This window comes from Protopterus annectens, chromosome 5.part0, assembly GCF_019279795.1.
Source record: "Protopterus annectens isolate FY-2018-M chromosome 5.part0, PAN1.0, whole genome shotgun sequence".
Lineage (NCBI taxonomy): Eukaryota > Metazoa > Chordata > Ceratodontiformes > Protopteridae > Protopterus > Protopterus annectens.
In genome coordinates, this window is record NC_056735.1 from 58,416,122 (window position 1) to 58,439,634 (window position 23,513).

Consider the following 23,513-nt stretch of genomic DNA (forward strand, 5'->3'; position numbering starts at 1 on the left):
GCCAAAGACTGATAAAGGGAATATGAAAGGGTTAAATATTCATACTGCAGTGGAGCTGTAGAGAAAGGGAAAGGCGTGACTAACATTTTATATATGGATAGACATGTATGTGTATGTGACTGTTTATACATACGGATGTGTGTGTGTGTGTGTGTGTGTGTGTGTGTGTGTGTGTGTGTGTGTGTGTGTGTGTGTGTGTGTGTGTGTGTGTGTGTGTGTGTGTGTGTGTGCGTGTGTGCGTGTGTGTGTGTGTTGTTTGTAGAGGGTGTGTGTGTGTGTGCGTGTGTGTGTGTGCGCATGCATGTATGTGTGTATGGTGTATGTGTGTGTGTGTGAGTGTGTGTGCGTGCATGTATGTTTGTATGGTGTGTGTGTGTGTGTGTGTGTTTGTAGAGGGTGTGTGTGTGTGTGTGTGTGTGTGTGTGTATGTTGTTTGTAGAGGTGTGTGTGTGTGTGTGTGTGTGTGTGTGTGTGTGTGTGTGTGTGTGTGTGTGTGTGTAGGAGGATATCTGTGTGTGTGTGGTGTGTGGGGGCTGTCAGTGGATGCCTGGGTGTGTGCTGTAGTACCAGGGCCTATCAAAATAAAGAAAGATAACAATAAAAACAATAACAATTTACAGTTCAGAAGAAATTATGTTGACAAGTCTTTACTGTCTGTTATTGGCTTCTGTATCTCTTGTAGATGGTATTACCAAACAAAATTGAGTTGTGTGTTGAAAGAAGAATAATAAAACATGAAAAAGCAAATACAGATATTTAACTCACTTATTTTGTATTGCTCTTTATAATGGTGTTGTAAAATATACAATGATGAAACCATGTTTTCAGGTATGTTATTAACTAAATAAAGCATGCTGTAGTATTAAATGTAAATTGTTCTATAATGTATACACCAGACATCACCAGTATTTATTAATGAGCTATGAAGAGCAAGTCTTGAACCCTAATACATTTTCTCACCAGTCTCGTCTGTTTTGTCTTTGATCCATCCACCAAAATGCTCTTATATGCACATCTCGGCATCCACTGTGGGCAATGCATCAGCAGGACTTCACTACTCAGTGCCTTCTTGTCACTATGGAAACCAGCAGACAACCTATGGAATGATGGCAGGTAAGCGATTGTTTGTAATGAAGGAGGGGAGTCAATTTTTCCTGCTTTTTAGTGAATACGTCTGTGAAGAAGAGAGTAAAGGCATACATACAACAAGCAAGTCATAATACCTAACAAAATGGGCATTGCTAGTAAATAAATAACTGGAAGGCTTACTCTGAGGTCTGATACAACAGGTGGAGGACCTTATTACCTCTGAAGAGCTTGTTATGCTCCAGTAACCTTTACACAGGAGGATATTATTACTTTTGTAGAAAATGGCTTACATGTATCATCTCTTTCATTGATAAATATTTCCTCCACTAGTTATACAGTTTAGGCTGGAATCCCAAAATAGACAACTAGATAAGGCTGATACATCAGTGAAGAGGTTGTTCCTTTAGAAGGAATTAATTATGAGTTGCATATAACACATTTGTAAATGATAAAATGTTAAATATAATATATATGAGACTCACCTTATAGTTCAGCACAGCTTCCACCTTTTGTTTTTTTTTCTTTTACTATCCAAGTACTCCACATGAAAGGGGGGGGGGGGCTAAATTCCTGTGATGCACAATGCATCTTTGCAGTCCCTCTTAAAATTAATTTCTTTGTGAATGTTGAAGAGGTAGTGACATTTAACACATTGCTATTTGTAAAAAGAGTTCCAGAAGTGTTGTTTAATAGAGGATTGCCCCTTTACCGTGTATTTATACTTCAGAATTGAATTTATGCTACAATAAACATTTCAACAGTTGATATATTGTGCTATAGGTATTAAGTACTCAGAATAGCTCTTGACTAGAAAATGTAAACTACATGAAGGTGTTATTGTATTTCTGAATACACCTATACACTGCTCTGTTTGTTGAAGATATTTGTTCAAGTTTACACTGTATGCAGAAAGAGATATGTAAAAACTACACATTATGCAATATTAAATAGCACCTTTCTGGTTCCATTTACAGACAAAACAGTAATGCTTCCTGTCTCCATAATATTTACAAATAAAATGATTTGAAGTATGATTACCATGGTTTGCTTTGAAACTGAAAACAAGCAAAAGAGTTTATTTATTATATATTTATTTCATTTTCTTTGATAACTGCCTATGGATTAGTCATGGGATCTTTTTTAGTCTTGGAGCATAAATATCTTGACAGTTCAGACTGAACAAATAGGAAACACAATATTTTTCATTTGAGATTATTCATAAATATATATATATATATATATATATATATATATATATATATATATGTGTGTGCGTGTGTGTGTGTGTGTGTGTGTGTGTCCAGACCTATTTAACTTCACAAAATCTAAAGTTATTTTGACATAAATTGTATTTACTTATCTGCATATTTACAGAGAGAAGTTTTCTTAAAACCTAAGAGTAAAATATTTGTTTGACATGTTGGCTACTTCAACCTTTTTCTTTAAAGCATGCACAGATTCAGGTTGCTCTTAGGTGTTCATGGAGTTTACCCCCAAATAATTTGTAATCTATAATTTTCCTGATATTTGGGGGAACGATGATTCTAAATTGCTGGAAGTATTTGCTGAAGGTTTTCTCAGTACAGTACAAGCTGAAAATGGGTGGTGTAAGAACATTGGCTGCCAGATTTTTAAACTGAGTAGGATGACAGTTTGATTTGTGATTTAGTTTTGAGGGAAGGAAAGAACATTTTGTATAAGACTTTAAAGGTTTGGGGGGATGGACAGTACTAAATCAGTGAGCAGTTATTGGTTGCTAAGTAGCAGTTTAGAGAGTGATGCAGTGATGTTTATGTTATGAGAAAAACTGATATCTACATATAAAATGTTAAATCATTTGAATTTGACAGGTACTATCAGCTGAAGAGAGGACAATAATAGGGAAAAGGAGGAAGAAGTTATGTCTTACCATAACGTTCCATCTGTATTGTTGATCCTCGTTCAGTCATTACATGTGGGTATCGGTTCCAACCTCAGAACCGAGCCGGCCATCTTCCAAGCTCGCGTCAGCTACAAACTCTCGAGCTAAAACTCTTACCCAGAATTCCTCTCTCCCTGTTACCTCAGATTGAGTTTGCAAGTCAAAAGAAGGTAGAGGCTACCTCTGGTCAAATCACCTAATAGACCTTCAATTATAGACAACGCAATATTCCATTACCTACTACCATAAAGGCTCATTCTACAAGGTCGGTGGCAACTTCTGCTGCCTTCACTGCCAGAGCTTCTTTACATGACATTTGTGCAGCTACAACTTGGGCTACCCCTCATACCTTCATCAGTCATTACAAATTGGATTTGGCCTCCAGGGGAAGAGCATATTTTGCTTCTATGGTGCTCAGGAATGTTCTTCCATGAGAGCCTCCCAGGAATAAAGGTAGCTGGGGAATCTGTCCCATATGTAAGGAATGAACGAGGATTAACAATATCAGATAAAGAAGTTATGTCTTACCATAATATTCCATCTGTATTGTTGATCCTCGTTCAGTCATTACGACCCTCCCTCCTTCCCCCTCCTGTGGCTTCTAGTGGATATCACCATCCAGTTCTATTAGGTCATTTGACCAGAGGTAGCCTCTACCTTCTTTTGACTTGCAAACTCAATCTGAGGTAACAGGAGCAGAGGAATTCTGGGTAAGAGTTTTAGCTCGAGAGTTTGTAGCTGACGCGAGCTTGGAAGATGGCCGGCTCAGTTCTGAGGTCGAAACCGATACCCATACGTAAGGAATGAACAAGGATTAACAATATCAGATTGTTTGTTTAACTCTGGGTAGAACTGCATTCTTTGAACATAGCTTTTCTTGCTTCAGGAGCTAGGTGGTTTTGTGAAGGGGTATACAGATATAGTTTACAAATGATTTATTTAAGAAATATATGTATCTGCATTGGATTTAGATGGCAGTGTCAAATGATTAAAAAAATGTATGTATCTGTATTGGATTTAGATGGCAATGTCAGGTGTATGGTGAGTCCTAATAAGTTTCTATTGCTTTACTGTGGTTAAATGGTTATTGTTAAGATTCATTATATAGACAAGTTTGAGTTGAGTGAGGACTGATTTTAGAAAGTTCCTGCTAAGTGTGTAATGTCACTGCTGTAATTTTGTTGAAACTGACAGTAAGTCATTTTTAGTTAGCAAATGAGATAAATTAATATTTTTCTGTGTTACTGTACATTAGCAGAAGAGGTACATTCTCAGTGTAGAATAATGCCATATGCAAAGAGAGCAATGTTAGTTGCAGTAATAATTAAATTAATGTCATTGGTAAACAGCTAAAATTATACTGGATCTAGCAGTGAGCATTGTAGCATGTCCTCTGTAAAGGTGCCCACATCAGTTGTGACACTATCTGCCTGGCCTTTAAAGTATTTGTTTGATAGGTAATTACTGACCTCATTAACTGTGATGGCACCAAAGCTATTTTCACATGATATGGTTGTTTAGCAAAACATGATGGTTTATACTTTCAAAGGCTAAACATAAATGTATAAATATAGTGCCAGTTATCCATCCTTTTTTCCCCTGCACATTTTATCAGTAACTGTATAAACTTGTTAAAGTGCAGACAGCAGAACATATGTGTTTACATGTATGAAGACCTTCACCATAAATTGATTTTGTGAAAATCTTAGTGATATGGCAGAGTATTGATATAACATGGAAATCTTGGAGACTGGATATGGACTAGCTTAATCCTGACAGATAATATGAAGGGACATTTGAACTGGGGGGGGGGGGGGGAGTAATACCTGTGGAAAGGGAAGCATTGATGGCATATGACAGACCTTTACCAAGAAGTCTGGCACCCAAATGTAGGAATACAGGTTATGCACTATATTGGCTTGGATTAGTCTTTGTGTCTATCTTTTGTAGAATTCTGCATTGCTTTAGATAAAATTTTACAAAGGTATAAAGATGGTGTGAAAGGAGAAGTGTCAAGGTAGTTTATTGTGGTAGAGGCTTGGGAAACTATAGTGGCGAAGAAGATGGCAAGTAATTATTGTACAGTTGGGGTGGAAAATAGAAGTACTGGTTGACAGCTTAAAAGAAGGATTGGTTGTACGAATGCGGATAATTGGGCAATTTATTACAGTTCTGAAGCTTTGAAGCATGTCTGTGTCTGTGACAGTAAATATTTGTCAGAGGCAATGTTTTCAAAGTATACTATGCCTTTTATTAACTTCCAAAAATGTTTTGGTTGGGAGAGTATGGTTTGGAGCTTGGTACATCAACAGACATTTTGTTTCCTTTATTTGCAGTTTCCACCTATCACAGAGACAGAGAGGAGACGTATTCTAATGGGATGATTTCCATAGTTTCCAGGTTTTGTCTCAATCTTTATTATTTTTGCTATATTTGGAGTTAATCATGGTCAGCTTTATTCTTTAACATATTTCCTTGTTTTGGAAAAAAATGGTTGTGGAGGAAAACATTAATGGGGGAGCAAATATATAAATATATATATATATATATAGTAGGCGCATTTGATTGACAGAAAGAGATAACAGGTCAGTGTTGCTAAATTCAGAAAGTATAGCATCCTCGTTAAATTCAAACTTGGTTCTGGTTTCAAATATGAATGGGGTACGGAAGAGCTTTGTAGGAAAGTATGGCATGAATAGGGGGATGGTCAGTAAAGGTTACTTTTATGCAAATAATATATTTTTCTCTTTGGAAGGTACTGGTAATGAATACGTTGAGAAGAGAGTTTTTACTAGTGGGTGGGTTTGCCTGGCTATTGAGCTGGGGAAGAATGTATTGGATGAGAAAAGTATTAATTTGGTTTCCTTTAGATGACAGGGCATTAAAGCTGACTGAGTAGTATGATTTTTATGTTATTTCTTATTATTGTACATTATCATATGCATTATATATAACTGTATGCATGCATATGTGTATGTGTGTGTGTGTGTGTGTGTGTGTGTGTGTGTGTGTGTGTGTGTGTGTGTGTGTGTGTATATATATATATATATATATATATATATATATATATATATATATATATATATATATATATATATATATATATATGTATATAGGTTCATAGGTTCATAGGTTGGTACTAGGCTATCAGCCCTAGGGCCTATACAAGCCTAGCCATAACAATTCCCTGGCTATTTCTTCCCACACTATTTATTTCCCTGGACCCCTGTCTAGCAGGGCAACTGACGTGATCCCCGGGGTGAATTTCCTTTCTCCCATCCAATCATCAAGGTTCCTTTTGAAGAGGGCCAAAAAGGTGCTTTGCTTGACATGTATGGGCAGTCTATTCCAGAGTCTGGGGAGTCTCTGGGTCAGAAACCTATCCCTCCAGCATGTTTTGTTTATTGTGATGACAAGATTTAGATCCCTGAAGCGTGTGGCTCTGAGGGATTGGGATTTCTTTAAGTGTAGCATGTCCAACAGCTCTGGGTTTGACACGACCTTGTATGTTAAGCAGAGATCACCTCGGAGTAGACAATATGTGACAGAGTATAGCTGGAGTTTTTTAAGGCGGTCAGCATAGGGCATCTGCTTTAGGCCTGTGATTCTTTTAGTGAGGTATTTCTGCGGCCTTTCCAGTTGTTGTAGATGTCTTGAGAGATACATACCAAATGGGGTGTTGTATTCTATAATGGGTCTAATGAGGAATGAGTACAGTGGGACAATGATCTCCTTTTTTCTGGATGAAAAGCCCTTAGTGATGAGGTGCGCCACATAGAAGGAATTCCTGACTGTTGTGGCAATGAGGTTATTGAAGGTGAGACCACTGTCCACCTGTGTCCCTAAGTCTCTTATCACACTTTCAGTGTTTAGTGTACTGATTTGAACTCATGACCCCTGGTTTACAAGACCAGTGCTCTAATCCCTGAGCTACAGAGCCAGACAATGTCCATTGCCAGGATTAGAACATGCAACCATGTACTCAATCTTCATAATAACCTACCACTAAGCTACCTGAGATGTACCTCATATATAAACATTCAACTTTCCAAAAATTTGAAACAAAACAATAAAGATTTTCACCCTTCACACCCCCTGCAATTTATATATCAATTCTGTGATCACACTACAGTTCCCTGATCCCCACTGTACCGCGATCTCCATACAAATGCACACACACACACACACACACACACACACACACACACACACACACACACACACACACACATGTATACATATATATATATATATATATATATATATATATATATATACATATATATATATATATATATATATATGTGTGTGTGTATGTGTGTGTTTGTGTGACATATTTTTGTATATTATGGAAGTTTTTGACTGATTTTCTTTTTTGGTATAGTGCTTAATGTAGAAACCAGCAATTATTATTGTTATAAAAGCATGTCTATGAAACAAAATATATACTAATATGTTTTGGAGTATTTTATAACATATCAGAAGCATTTTATGCAGATGTACAATCAGAAAAAAGATTCCATTTTATTTTTAATTTTTTTCTTCTATTTCTACTGAAAGCTTCCTGAAATGTGGCTTGTTCGACATAATTAAAATCACAGAATATGACCAGAAAATGCAGAATATAAATACTAGTAGTTATTTAAATGTCTACATTGTTTCAGCCATTGAAGATTTCCTCATAGTACAAACTGAGTTGTCTAGCAGAAATATAAAATGGATTCTATAGCCTCTGACATGCTTCATTTTGTTTTACATCATTATCATTCTATGTGTATGGAGATGCATTTTAATGTATTTGGCACAAGTAACTATAACAATTGTCTTACATGTTTATTTTATGAAAGTGGCATGCAGTTATGAAATAATATGCATAGTACAAAAATCTACAAGTATGTGGAAAAACTGCTGACAACCACAGAAACTTAAGGTCTGTCTAAATTAATAAACTGGCTTGTATAATCCTGAAAGCTCACCACTAAATAATGGAGGTAGCATGCCAGATCATTAAAATCAAGCACACACGGAAAAATGTGTCACGAATATTCTGGACCTGATTTTTCATTTTCTGTTCGCCTTAAGAGGGTCAGTACTTTTCACCCAACAAAATTCATTCAAGGGCTAAATAAAGCAGGCTGCAAGCTGGTCAACAAAAACCTTCTATGTCACATCTCAGTCACAGATTGGTATTATAAGGTGATGTAATAGTTGTTTGTTTAATGAGGATAGTTAAGTTTTTTCCTTTATTTTTATTAGTATTTTTTATTCTTTATTCTACCTTGTTCACTCAGCTGACTACTCCCTACTTGTCATTTTCTTCATAACTGTCTTGTTCTCTAAAGGGACAATAGTCAAAAGACTGACCACAAAGTTAAGGTACCAGGATGTATGTAACATAGCCTAAACTTGCATGCTTCTTATCCCTGACAGTATATTTATGTGCCCATATGAATATAATTCAGGTGTGCTCGTCTGTCCATGCACCCTCTCCAGCTGGAGTGTCTCATTCTTGTAGTGAGACCCTGATGACTGCTTTCTCCAAATAGCTGTGGGTGAGGAGTTTTGATGTACCGCCTTGCCTCTATCCCCAAAAAAAAATGAAATGCTGTAACTCCAGAATAACTAGTGTATGTGCTGTAGTTCAGATGCGTGCCATCAGCATCACAAGCAAGCATACTGCACCATTGACAGAGGGCCAACAGACTAATGCATTCAGTTACAATAAAAGTCTATTATTAACTAAAGTATGAACATATGGTCTACCCATTCATAAAGCATAGTTTCTGCCAGACTGCAACATTCCTAAAGCAGTGGACTCAATTACTTTCAAATCTTCTTTAGAGGAGAAAAATGTTCAGGAAAAGTAAGTTATCTCTTGTCTAAACAGGGCTCTTACTATAAGCTAACAGTCTCAAGGCCACCTTCAAGAATGGCAGTGTTAATACAGCTGGGCACAGCTAATCTGGCAATTATCTAAATGTTACTGATTGTACACAGACTCCAGAGCTGTAACCTTCTGCACACACTAAATGCAGGGTGTCTAAGTTCCAGAATTAATGGTATTAATTAACTGACAGGGAAAGGAAATACAGGGCATATCTAACAACAGAAAACTAGCCTTGTCTTGGTGATGGATCTAATACATTTGCTTACCACTCAAAGGGGAAAAAAACGTGTAAAAAATGAATGTGGTACATTCTGAAGAAAAAAGGTCACAATGTGCCTAAGTGATGGTGACATCACTGCTCCTTATCTTCAGTCAAAGAAAATGTTTTGAAACAGGTGAGTCAGAAACTCAGGCCTTAAATGCTCAACCATTGTTTGAATTTCTGAGCTGTACAATCTCATATTATCTGAATGAAAACATCGGTTATGTGTGGACCTATGAAATGCAGATCTCATTTTAATGGCACAGTTTGTGCAGGGTCATTATCTCCCACTCTTTCTAGTCTGAATGAAACACTGAAAGTTAGAATGAAAAAAATGTTGGTAATTGAAATAATTAGGTTAGAATACTTCAGTCCTTGGAACTTATCAACAACTAAAAATATACCCCAAAATACTTTAGTTTTTGAATAAAAGCATTTCTGAATTCTCATCTGAAAAAAAAGTTACTTTTTAACTGACAAAATTGTTCACTAAGAATCTGTAATGTTCTTGTTTTCTAAATGTTTACATTTTACACTCAAATGACATTTAGTTAATTGTCTGAAGCATATGGATCCCCAAAATTAATTGCCCTGAAAGATGAGACTAATGTATTAAAGCTGAAAACCTCAGCCCCTAACTGAAAAAAGTGACTACTGCCTTAGTGCCTTGCAGTCCGTATTGGTCACTGATTTTAAAGCATCTACCTCTATGAAATGTGAAGTTTATATAGAAGTTTAAGAAACAAAAATCTGTAATTTTATACCTCCAAAATTTCCTTTTTCAATAAAACATTATTATATTTTTAAAGATGTTATATAATTCTGTCTGTTCATACACACCTGAATGTGGTGAAGCTAGATGGTCAGTGTGGAGACTGGGAAACAAAAATATGTCTGTAATTTATAGAAACAGGGTCATTTTGTTGCTCACAATTTTTCCAAATTATATTTTGACCTAAAAGAAAAATAATACAAACTATCATCTGGACTAGCTGACCAGCATTGACTTACAATAACCATATAATGTCACAGCTACATGTAAAATAAGTAAAAATCCATTTTAGTTTTTTCTTCAATAGGCAAACAAAAATGTCTAGGGTGTGTGTAATGGAGACAGCATCACTTTTCAAGTTAGAGCATCTTGTCCAACCAGCTAAGATAAAATGCCATCACAGCTCAGAAAACAGCAATGACAAAATGTAAGTCCTTAATACAGAAAGCACCGAATGTGTAATATCTGTCTTACACCATTTGCCCAGCTAGAAAGACATGTTAAAAAAGCTTGTCATAATTCATCTAAAATCATTGTTTTTTTTCTATCATGACTGTATATTTCTAAGTTACTAAAAAAGTATATTTTAATAATTTAGTTTATAGTTTGACATGACTATCCCCAAAGTTTAATAAATGGAACAACTAAAGCTCCATCTTGTTAATGAGCTACATCCTGTGACAAGAGGGTAGAGTTTGAAACTTTCCACCTCATTCATTTAATCAGACAGTGCTTTGGGGCATTTGGGAATTTGGGCTAGGCTCCTGGACTGCATGCTTAGTAACTAACTATGAGTGCATACTGGGTGCCATTATAACCTCCCCAGGGGACACCAAGATCCTCCAAGAGGACCTTTATCAAATAAATAGCTACTGTCAAAGCCATGGACTAAAACTGAGTGCCAGGAAATGTATGATAGCACCCTTTGGCAAGAAAGACTTCCAAAGTAATTACCACATTGGCAACACATCCCTGAAAATTGTTCCCATAGTCAGGGATCGGAGAACCCATGTCAACAATGAAGTCTTCTTTCAAATATCACATATTCACTATTGTAAGGAAGTTCATTTTCACATCACAACTTATATCTAAAGATATGATGTCTAGGTCCAGGATGAGATTGATTATCATTAGATGGATCATTCAATATTATGCTCCTTTCAGTATGTACCTGTCCAGACATTTGGCTCAAATGCAACGATCACAATGCTTTCTCAGTAAAAAGGTCAAGGGGGCCTAAATCATAAAGACTATGCAGACCATCTCAAAACCTTGCCCTTTTTTCAGTATCATACACACTACTGTGCGAGGACCTCTGCCTCACATACAGAGCCAAAACAGACCCTGTCCTGTGAGAAATATTACACATTTGTAAGACCAGTGGGAGAATAAAAACCTGATCAATGGATCACAACCTCTTTTGCAACATAAACTGGACATGTTGGAGGATAGATGTGCGTCATAGAGAATACTGCTCCTATGGAACCATCTACAATTCAGCATAAAGTGAAGTATTTCCCTTCCTGTATTCAAATGAAATTTGGATGACTGGATGGAAATTTGTAAATTCAACACTGGTTTAGCACCCATGAACAGGGCAACAATTAATGTCCCAACATATCCTTGTTATGTCCACTATAAGTTATTCATACACCAAATATAAGCATAGCCAGACTTAGGGATAGGCCAACTAGGTGTCTGCCTAGAGGAACCACCAGTGCAGGGGCACTTTTCCAGTAATCTGGATGGTGTAGGTAGACCAGGATGGGGGCACCAAGTGGTGTGGGGGGGTGCTGTGGAGCCCTTTTGCCTAGAGCACCAGTTGACCAAAGGCTGGCCCTTAATATAAGGACTAAAAAAAACTACAGCAGAAATGCAAAGCTAGGCTTTTAATGATCCACATATATAAATACCCTATTAAGTACACATGAAACTATAAAATCAGGAAGCTACAGAGAAGGGGCAGTGTATTACCTTTCAAATAAAAGGATAAAAAGGTCACACAAAGAAACTATAAAGTAAAAACTACAAAAAACCTCAGCCAGGCTAGAGTCCTATGGATTATATGGAAACTATTGTTTAAGTACAAACAGTGTTTCAGCAACATGACTTCTAAATATCTATGACTTTTTGTTTTTTAAGTCTTTACGGATATGTTCAGACCAAAAAAGTTAAATCTCATTAGCTACAGACATGTACATTTTAGCCTGTGTAGTACCCTCACCAGTATGCCATACATTGATTATTTACCTATACTTAACACAGGACTTAAAATAAGCTTTATGTTCATAAACATTATGGTATCTGCAAAATATCCCAAATAATATCCAAACCAAAGGATAAGAAGGTTACAAAATCAAACAATTCAATAAAAACTGTAAGAAAAACACACCCAAGCTAGAGAGTGCAGATGATCACTTAAAGACATACAGTGTTTTAGCTGTATGGCTTCCGAATGCGCATGACTGTTTTACTTTTTAAGTCTACAGCTAGTGGAGTTTGACTTTATGGGACTGAATATAAAACATCAATAATGATGTAAATTTATTTCCATTTTCATGCTGAATTACTGACATCATGAAATACTATCTTTGCATTATGTAGCCTTTGCTAGTAAGAAAAATGCACTAGATACACTTGTTTTCACAGATATGGCAGCAGCAAATGGTGTAGTTAGGCAACTTGTTGTAAATCTTATTATATACGCACAAAACGTATAGCCTGGCTAAATATTATAGAGTAACTTTTCTACTACTGGGGGACTGAAAACATAGCATTAAAATAGTGGGAGATATAATATCATTCAATAAACGTTCTTATTGTTTCCTTTAATTAAATAGGATGGGTGAGCGGACAGATGATCCTCTGTGGCGACCCCTAACCGGGAAAAGACGAAAGAAGAAGGACTGATAAATAATCTTATTTCCTCAGAGCACAAGCTGTGCCCTGCAATCGATATAAGAACTGAGCTCACTACCTGCCTGTACGATAAGTAATTATTTAGTTCTGTTGATGCCTTCAGCTGTAAGTTACAGCTGGCTGTGTTAATCAGAATGTGTACCAAGGACATCATCGTATAATATGCATATCCAGTATCATCTGGTCCATGGAAAGTGTAGTGATGTTTTTTATCTAGATGCCACCCTCCCAACCCTAATATTCATGACACAGTTGTTGTCTTAAATCCCCCTCAAACTCACACTATAGTTATAGATAGCCTGATTGCTTTCTAGGGTTACTGATTCCATCCCCTGTAATGTAAAAACAGATGCATGTAAAGCCCCTTCTGACATACTGTATAGTTAGAGGAATGTTCTTTATTCAGGGTAATTCCCTTTCTGTCTCCCAATTTTATATAAACAATGTTTGCTATCCAGGGACATCCCTTACCACACATATTCTTAAAATGCAGTTCTTTTTCTATAGGACGCTGTCCTCTTTTGTCTTTTCCTTAACACTACTGTTGCTCTGCTAAGTCACATTTTCATTGTCACTTTTCATGTTACTGCATCTAAAAATAAATAATCTTTGCATTTTCCTTAAACAACTGGTGAAAAAATAAAAAGATCAGTAATGAATCCCTATATAAATATACCTGTGTGATAAACAGAAGAATACTTTCAAGATGTATGGAAGTATGTAACTGCAATGGGCCCTATGAAGGCTGCCAGCCTAGCCAGATATAATTTTATAGATAATTCTATCATTTGTGAATATTAATGTAAGACACAGGCTTGTTGTCTTAAATGGAAAAAACTGCTGTTAGATGTGGAACTGAAAAAAAATGAAACAACAGTGCTCTCTGCTGACCACGTAAAACATGTTGTGACCCTTTGATCTAAAGTTGGCTCTGGCCAGTCTGCATGAAGACATTATTTCTATTATTTTAACCAGGAATTAAATTGCTAGATTTAAACATGCAAATGTATTTTTATTACTCTGGTTCCTGACCAGCTGCAAGATAAAACCAGGAGATGTTAAGAAGGTAAATGTAGTTTCTGTTAGCCTGGGAATCCAGGGAACTGTAAAGAATGATGTAATTTGAACCAGAATTGGGATTTTAAAAACAGAGAGAATCAGAGAGCTTTAAGCATTTTTGTCTTGACCATCTAACTCACAGCACTATCTTGCTCTATAAGTAAGTTTATCTTAGACTTGTGTTTTCTCTTAGAAATAACTAGAAACTAGAAAGATTAGACTAAGTGTTTTTCTGTGATGTCAGAACTGTACTACTGAGTTATTTTAAGTATTTCACTGTGATCTCTGAACTCTTGACTAGCACTATGTAGTAAGAAGTATTGTCTTATGGCTTTATTATTTATTAATAAATATTTTAAATCCTTTCAACTGTGGCTGTTTTGTGTAGAGATAATTTAAGCTCTTAAAAGTACTTGCATGCATTTGGTAAAATTGTACAAAGTCACTCCTATAGCTTTAGCCGTGGGCTATACTACCAATTGGATAATAATATTGCACAGTAATAATTGGACACCCTTTTATGGACCTTTGGATAGCTGATAAATATTGGCTGGGTGGTGGCAGTGATTTCTACCATATAGTCTGGGTAAAAGGGGCACAGCTGGAGAACCTGTGCCAGCCTTTCCCAGAAGTGTCTGTGTGGTTGTATAAACTCTTATCTTAAAGTGTGTGTGTGTCAGCTACTTGGGCAGGGACATGAGGCACTGGTTGGACAGAGAGGATGCTGGAGATTTTAGCTTGCCCAGCTGGCTGAAATCTGGACCCTACAGCTGTGCCAGTGGGGAGTCTTATTGGGGACCTGGAGAGCAAGGGAGTGACCAGCCCTGAGCTGACTGATCTCTGTGTGCTCTTAAGGAAATTGCACTTTACTGTGTGTATTTGTTATCCTTTCCTCCTATATGAGACGCCCCTCACTGGTGTTAGTGGTGAGGATTGAGGCTCCTTGATTGCTGGGCCAGGGCACGGCATCACATATTGTTTGGCAGTGGTGGGATATCCACACCATATATTAATTGTTTGGTAAATACTAATTGGCTTGTAGTGGTGTAGGTAGAGTGAATCCCTGTAGCTTGTGTACAGTGAACTCTGAAGGTGTTTTGTACTCTAAATCAGCCACACAGTGAATACTTACAGTTCAGATCACAATTGTTTTATTTCTTTTGTTAGCTTAGTTAGTCAGGGTGAGCAGGCAGCATGTCAGCAGAGGAGTATGGAAAGCTGACAAGGAGCCAGCTGGCGGAGATGTGCCAGGCCAGGGGATTGGTGTACAGAAACCTGACTAAGGCAGACCTGATTGCAGCCTTGGTTACAGCTGCATCTGAAAACAGCAAACAGGAGGACAATCAGACTGGCAGTGGAGATATAATACCCTCGGAGAATGGACAGCTCAATCTTTCTGCAGAGGACTAAAAACTCCATATGGAGCTAAAGGGACTTGAGTTGGAGGCCAGGCATGTGGAAATAGAAGCAACTGAGAGGCTGAGGCATCTAGAGAGTGAGGACAGTGAGAAACTGGTACATCTGGAAGCTGAGGAAAAGGAGAGGCAGAGGCAGCATGAGAAGGAGATGCTGACTCTTCACCAGAGTCATGGAGGTAATGGGTAAGAAAGTAATTGGACCCCAGAAGCACAACAGGTCAGTAAATTTATTCCGCAGTTTAAAGAGGGGGATAATTTTGATAGGTTCATTCATATGTTTGAGAGGGTATGCAAACAGTGTGGGGTTGACCAAAGGCTCTGGGTATGGATCCTGACCCCCTTACTCCATGGTAAAGCTGTAACTGTTTTGTCAAAAATGTCTGACATTGCATGTTTTGATTATACTGTTGTTAAAAAGCATTTGTTAGAATTATTTAAGCTAACACCTGAAACATATAGGAAAACGTTTCGTGACCATAGACACAAGGCAGATGAAAGCGTGTGTAAATATGTTGTTGAACTGAGCACTTATTTCCATAAGTGGGTGAGTGGATGTCATGTTACCACTTTTGAAGTGTTGGCAGACCTTTTGGTGAGGGAACATGCCCTTAGTACTTTGCCTGAGGACATGAGGATCTGGTTAGCTGATAGACAATATGCTACTTCAGAAGAGTTGGGGAAGAAGGGAGACCTATACCTGGCAAACAGGGTAGCCCTGGACAGGAAAAGGACCCCCAGTACTGCTCATGGGTCTAAAGGAACCCATGGTGGGCAGTACAGAATATCCCAACAGAATCTTCCAGTAGCAGGGGAAGATACTAGTCCAGGTACATGTCCAGGAGCTAGGGTTAAATGTTTTGAATGCAACCAGTAGGGCCATGTGGCATACAGGTGTCCACAGAGGCAAGGTAGGGAACAAAAGTTGAGGGAGCCAGTAAGTAGGAAAGACAAAATGCCAATAGTAGGTTGTCTTAGGACAACAAGGGTACCAAGCTACTACCAGAGGCTATATCCTATTGTAGTGAATGGCAAAGAGGCCATTGCCAAGAAAGAGACAGCCTCTGATATAACCATTGTAAAGCCTGCAATGGTTACAGAGGAGCACTACTTGCCTGGGCAGTCTACTCCAGTCAGGGCTTTAGAAGGGATTCCATTCCAAATCTTGGCTAGGGTTCACCTTGACTGGGAGAGTGGAAAAAGAAGCCAGCAAGTAGGTGTGTTTCAGGATATACTTGCAGATATCCGGATAGGGAATGATTTAGATAGTGCAGTACCCTGTGCTTGTGCAGTTACATGCAATCAGGCTTGGAGACAAGCAGGTAAGTCTGGTAGCCTGGGGAAGATACACACAGACTGCATACTTGCAGCCAGGACTGGTGAGGTGGTTACTTCAGGGAGTGAGCTACGCTGTAGCAGTGAGACTGAAGGTGAGCCACAGCTGCTGGTGGGTACTGATGGTCCCTTGGACAGAGTGACTGCAAGGTAGAGGAGAGTAGTTGTACCCCGGCTGACAGTGAGGCACAAAAATAAAGATTTTGACTTGTAAAAAGAAAATACTGGTGTTGCAAAAGTAAAATCACCTACAGCTTTAATGAAACAGATACACATAAAACTGACATAGCGCTTTCACCCAACTAGGGCATCTTCAGAGTCAGTTAATAAAATATTAACAAGCCTTTATAAATGAAATTGAAATAACATTGTAGCCAATAAGCATTCAAGTGCAATGAAAGTAAAATTATTATCAATTGTCTTGAGAGTTAACTCTTGCTGGTACCACAAAATTTCACTTGTCAAAAAGTTTGCCACCCATATAATACAAAAATTTAAACAATTGCAATGTGTCTCCAAAACATCCTTCCTTTGAAAATCCCTTGTGTTTCTTTGTTGCAAAATTATAAACTTTTCAAATGCATAATGCTTTGTGTTTTAATATACATGCCAAAGATAAGGCATCATTAATGCCAGGCCATTTACTGGCTTCTAATCTAATTTGCCACAGACGTTCTCTTATTTCGAGCATGTTTTTGTAATCTCCACCAAAATCTTTGGTGTATAATCTATCAATGACAAAAAACATTAATTTCTTAAAATTCGTACAGTCCTTTCTGTGGGTAAATAAAAAGTTAGTTGACTTCTTATTTTTTATGTCCCTCGTGTGTTCCAGTATCCTTTGCCTTAATTTTCTTGTGGTCATTCCAACGTAAAACGCTGGGCAGGATAAACAAGTAGCCACATATATGACCATGTTCGTGTTACAATTACAGTAACTGGGACACATCAGAGACCTTTTATACCTACCAATTTGTACATAAGGACCATCATTAATATGTTTGCAAGCTTTGCAATTTCCACAATTAGTCATCCTTGCAGGTTTTTGACTAATAGGTTTTGGTGTTTTCTCCAGAAGTTCCTTGATGTTTACACCCCTGCTGTTTATAAATTTTGGACCATCTCCTAAAACATTTAACATATCTGTAGAAAATATGTTGTGCCATCCTGTTTCAATAACTTCCTTCACCTTACCAGACATGGTGTTGTACTGCAACACCTGCCTGCCTGAATGTCAGTGTGTTTGTGTTGATGTCCAGAAACCATTCCTGTGTCTCTTGATTTGTCCAGTAAAATAGGTTTAAAGTCTGTTCCCTTTCTTTGAATAATGTCATGTTTAGTTGACATTAATAAGTCCATAGGGTAACCTCTTTCTGCAAATAAACCAATTAATGTGTCAATTTCTTCTAAGAATGCAGTATCCTTACTTACTATACGGGATGACCTAATCATCTGTCCTTTTACTACGTTTTTCTTAACATATTGTGGATGACAGCTCTCGTAATGTAAGAAGGTGTTACTATATGTCTTTTTCCTAAATAGACTTGATTCTATCCTCCCATCTCTAATATATAAATGCAAGTCCAAAAAATCAATCAAGCTTTTGTCAACCTTACTAGTAAACTTCAAAAAAGTTGTGGTATGGTTTAAGTAAGCTATGAAGTCATCCAGCTTGTCTCGAGAACCCTTCCATAAAAATAATATGGCATCCAAAAATCTTAAATAAATAATCATTTTGGATGTGTAAGTAGATGTCAAAACATATTGGTCCTCCCAGTCAGCTAGTACCAGGTTATCGTAAATGGGGGCACATCTAGCACCCATCGCTATTCCCATGCTTTGTTTGTAAAATTCACCCTCAAACTGAATGTAGTTCTTTTCTAAGACAATCTGCATTGTCAACCAATAAACTTCTTTTTACTTGATGGATGTGACTATATTTGGCCAAACTTCTAGAAAACCAATCCAAACCTGTGTCATGAGGTATTACTGAAAATAAGTTTTATTATATCAACTGTAACAAACCAATAATTCCCCAGGGTCGTGTTAAACAAGGTCCTGAGGCAGTCCAGACAATGCCAAGAGTCCTTTAGTATGTCTGGTATATGGTCAAGAGTGTTTTTACTAACAATGTCAATGTATGCCACCAAGGGTTCTGTTTTTGATCCTCTGGCTGCCACAATTGGTCTAAAGGGGGGGTTGGTAATTTCCTTATGTATCTTGGGAATACCAAACAGACTGGGCATAACTGGATGTTCTGCCGACAAGTAAATATATTCATCATGATTAATTATTCCCTTGCAGAGGAAATCATAAATTTGCCAGTCAATCTTTGTGTATGCCCTCTGAACATCAAATTTAGACACCAATTCATAGGTGTCAGAATCTTGCAGTATGTTCTGCATGTTCCATGAATAGTCTGTGTTTGACATTATAACTGCCCCACCACCCTTGTCTGGTTTCGTGACCCTGTATTGACTATTGGTTGTAAGTTCCTTTAAACAGAATTCTACAGATATCAAATTTTTGTGGGTGTACAACCTTGTTTCAGTTACTCTTCTCATCTGGGAGATACATAGACATTCAAAAGCTAGTACCAAGTCATTATATGGTGGAATAAATAAACTACTCCTCTTGACTGTTATAGTCTGCATCTCTCTTTCAACATTGGATTTATTCGTAAAGTATAACTTTAAATTTAGTTGGCTTATGTACAGTTTTAAATTAATAATGAGTTTGCTTATATCATATTTAAAATTAGGTACATAAGAAAATCCTTTTTTCATCAAACTCAAATGACCGTCAGAAATGGTCAAATCTGAATAATTGTAAATGTTGAAAGAGCCATCACCAATAATAAATGGACCTTCATGATTGTCCGTCGTTTTATCTGGACTAAAGGGAACAACCAATGAATCACTGACTTCCTTACCCGATAAGACCTCAACTGTATAACCAGTATTGTCCAATAACAATTCTGTTTTGTCAATAGTGTGATCTATGTTGTTTATTGTCAATTGTGGTTGTTCTACTTGTACTGCCAATTCCTGTTGGAATTGTTTCTCCTCTGCCCCCCACCTCTCCAGTTGCCTCTTGCTTGGAAATTCTGCCAATGAGGTGTTCTTTCTTCTGGATAATTCTGTGGTTGGTCCAGGTTCCTTAATCGATCGGACCGCCTTAAGGGGGGTGGGTTCTCTAAAAAAAAAATTCCGTCATCTATGTCCACTTGTGCAACATCAGCCTCCCCTACCTCTGTCTGAAGTGTTTCTCTTCTTGAACCTAAAACCCTTTAGTGTTCGGCATAGGGTGAGCCTTTTTCTCCTTATATTCATTTGTATCCCTTTGAATTTTGCTTTGTTTTCTTTCCATACTAGTTTTAACAAGTGCAATTTTGTTGTACCAGCAAGAGTTAACTCTCAAGACAATTGATAATAATTTTACTTTCATTGCTCTTGAATGCTTATTGGTTACAATGTTATTTGAATTTCATTTATAAAGGCTTGTTAATATTTTATTAACTGACTCTGAAGATGCCCTAGTTGGGTGAAAGCGCTAAGTCAGTTTTATGTGTATCTGTTTCCTGTCTCATTAAAGCTGTAGGTGATTTTACTTTTGCATCATCAGTATTTTCTTTTGACAGTGAGGCACCACTGTCAGAGGATGCCAGACTTCCTGTGGAAGGGGAGCTGGGAAGGGTTACAAGGAGAGAGTTGAGACAGGCTCACCTCTCAGACCCTAAATTGCAAGGCCTGAGTCAGTTAGGTAGGGAGGTACCTGATTCTCAAGGAAAGGGGGAATCTGTATACTGGGACAAAGGGTTACTGTACAGAGAGTGGACCCCTGATGGAGGGCTAGAAGGTGAGAGAGTACAGCAGTTGGTAGTGCCTAGAGCCTTCCATCTGGCACTTCTAGCTATAGCCCATGATATTCCCTTTGCAGGTTATATGGGCATAAAATGTACAAAGAGGTGTATTATGCAGAACTTCTATTGGCCTGGGATTTGCAGAGATGTAACAGGGTACTGCAGGACCTGTGAGTAGTGCCAAAAGTAGGCAAGGCAGGAGACAAGGTGAGAGCACCTTTGATGCCTTTGCCTGAGATTGAGGAGCTATTTCGGAGGGTAGCTATGGATATTGTGGGTCCCCTGAGTACCCCAAGTTCCACAGGGAAAATGTATATCCTTGTGGTAGTGGATTATGATACACTATACCCTGAGGTGGTGGCTTTGTTCTCCATTGAGGCAGAGAAGGTGGCAAATGCTTTGTTAGAGATTTTCAACTGGGTAGGTTTCCCAAAAGAAATACTGACTGACAGAGGTGCCAATTTCATGTCAGACCTGCTGGCTTATCTGTGGAAGTCCTGTGGGGTGAAGCACATGAAGACCAGCCCCTACCATCCCAGACTAATGGTCCTGTTGAAAGGCTAAACTCTACAATCAAGTCCATGCTACAGGCATTTGCAGATCAGTTTAAGAGGGAGTGGGACAAATATTTGCCTCATCTATTGTTTGCTTACAGAGTGGTTCCCCAGGAATCCACAGATTTTTCACCCTTTGAGTTGCTGTATGGGCATAGGGTGAGGGGACCTCTAGATTTAATTTGAGATGAGTGGGAAGGTGAGCGTGAGTCTTACAAGGAGTCTGTTGTGGCATACATCCTAAACCTCAGGACAAGGCCCAGGGAACTCATGGGCTTAGCCCAGGAGAACCTGGCAGAAGCCCAACAATAGAAAAAGGTGTGGTATGACAAGAATGCTCAAGCTTGAGAGTATGCTGTGGGGCAGCAGGTGATGGTTTTCATTCCTGTCAGACATAACAAACTGCAAGCAGCTTGGGATGGACTCTACAAGGTGGTAAGAAAGATAAGTGATGTTAACTACATGGTAGAACTGCTAGACAGATGGTAGGGGCACAAATTTTACCATGTAAACATGATGAAACCTTACCATGATAGGGAGGCCCTTGTGCTGAGCATTTGCAGTGGATTGCAAGAGGAGTCTGAGGGAGATCTGGAGACTGATCTCCTCAGTGAGGCTCGGGCTGACACCTCAGTGGAAGTGGCAGCAATGCCCGGCAACTATCTCCTACCCAGGTTCGGGAAATCCGAGCAGTGTTGCAGGACTTTTGGGACATGTTCACTGGGAAACCAGGGTGCACCCACCTGGGGCAGCACCAGGTGGATACAGGACCACAAATGTGTATTAGGCAGGCCCCTTATAGAGTGCCTGAGAGGGTCAAACAGACTCTAAGGGAGGAGGTACAGGAGATGTTGGAACTAGGGGGGATTCAAGACTCCAACAGTCCATGGGCCTCCCCAGTGGTGCTGGTGCTAAAAAAGGATTTCAGCACCAGGTTCTGTGTGGACTACAGGAAATTAAATAGTCACACAGAGTCAGATGCTTACCCCATGCCTAGGACAGATGAAGCCCTAGAGCTGCTGTGTGGGGCTAAGTATCTTACAACCATTGATCTTACCAAGGATTACTGGCAGGTGCCCTTGACTACCAGTGCTAGAGAGAAGTCAACCTTTGTGATTCCTTTTGGCTTGTATGAGTTCACCCAGATGCCCTTTGGGATGAAGAATGCCCCAGCAACTTTCCAGAGGCTCATGCGTCATATCCTAGCAGACCCAGCAGCTTACCTAGATGATATTGGCATCTACAGCCATTCCTGGCCAGAGCACCTTCAGTATGTCAGGGAGGTGCTGGGCAGACTGCAGAGGGTAGGGTTGATCATTAAGCCGAGAAAATATCAGGTGGATATGGCAGAGGTCTCCTACCTAGGACACAGAGTGGGGAGTGGTAAGATTAGACCAGAACCTACCAAAGTGGAAGCCATTCAGGCATGGCCTGCACCTGTTACCAAAAAGCAGGTGAGGGCATTTTTAGCGACAGCAGGGTACTACAGAAAGTTCGTCCCCAGTTATAGTCCCATAGCTGCTCCCTTCACAGACCTAAAAAGGAAGAACAGGCCAGATAAGGTAGTGTGGACCCCAGCATGTGAGCAGGCATTCCAGAAGCTTAAAGAAGCTTTGGGAGGACTTCCTGTGTTAGCCAGTCCAGATTACAGCAAAGAATTTATTGTGCAGGTGGATGCTTCAAACCATGGGGTGGGGGCTGTACTTAGCCAGATTTCTTCAGAGGGAGAAGATTACCCATTGGATTATCTCAGATGTAAGCTCCAACCCAGGGAGGAATACTATTCAGCTGTAGAAAAGGAATGTCTAGCCATAGTGTGGCCACTGCAGAAACGTTAGCCTTATCTGTATGGAAGAAAATTCACTGTTATGACAGATCACAGCCCCCTAACATGGTTAAACAGAGCCAGTCAGCAAAATGACAAGTTGCTAAGATGGATCCTGGGGTTGCAAGCATATGATATGTCAGTGCAGCACTGCAGTGGGCCTACCAATGCCAATGCAGATGGGCTCTCAAGACAGGCGATGGGGTAAGGTATACTCAGATAGACCCAACTCTCTCAAGCAGCATTTCTCAAGGGTCTCTTGAAAAACTAGCTTGAGTTCTCTGGGGAGGGGATGTGAAGGCTGCCAGCCTAGCCATATAGAATTTTATAGATAATTCTATCATTTGTAAATATTAATGTAAGACACAGGCTTGTTGTCTTAAATGGAAAAAACTGCTGTTAGATGTGGAACTGAAAAAAAATGAAAAAACGGTGCTCTCTGCTGACCACATAAAATATGTTGTGACCCTTTGATCTAAAGTCAGCTCCTGTCTGTCTGCATGAAGACATTCTTTCTATTGTTTTAACCAAGAGTTAAATTGCTAGATTTAAACATGCAAATGTATTTTTATTGCTCTGCTTCCTGCCCAGCTGCAAGATAACACAAGGAGAT

At 38.7% G+C, this 23,513-nt stretch overlaps 1 protein-coding gene and 1 long non-coding RNA gene across 4 annotated transcripts in view; one reads left to right on the top strand and one right to left on the bottom strand.

The window, feature by feature from the left end:
* The window catches only part of POU1F1 (POU class 1 homeobox 1), a 498,670-nt gene that overhangs the window by 54,581 nt on the left and 420,576 nt on the right, over positions 1-23,513 (top strand). The window contains exon 2 of one of the 2 annotated variants that reach the window (XM_044072131.1): positions 964-1,113. In XM_044072131.1, the coding sequence (XP_043928066.1) occupies positions 964-1,113 (150 nt within the window). The remainder of the gene's footprint in view (positions 1-963; positions 1,114-23,513) is intronic. The other variant, XM_044072132.1, reaches the window with a different exon arrangement.
* The window catches only part of LOC122802488, a 391,877-nt gene that overhangs the window by 44,889 nt on the left and 323,475 nt on the right, over positions 1-23,513 (bottom strand). The window contains exons 1-2 of one of the 2 annotated variants that reach the window (XR_006364942.1): positions 10,000-10,102; positions 961-1,096 (exon numbers count right to left, since the gene is read on the bottom strand). This is a non-coding gene — a long non-coding RNA (uncharacterized LOC122802488). Of the gene's footprint in view, positions 1-960; positions 1,097-9,999; positions 10,103-23,513 lie in introns of those variants that run through there. The other variant, XR_006364941.1, reaches the window with a different exon arrangement.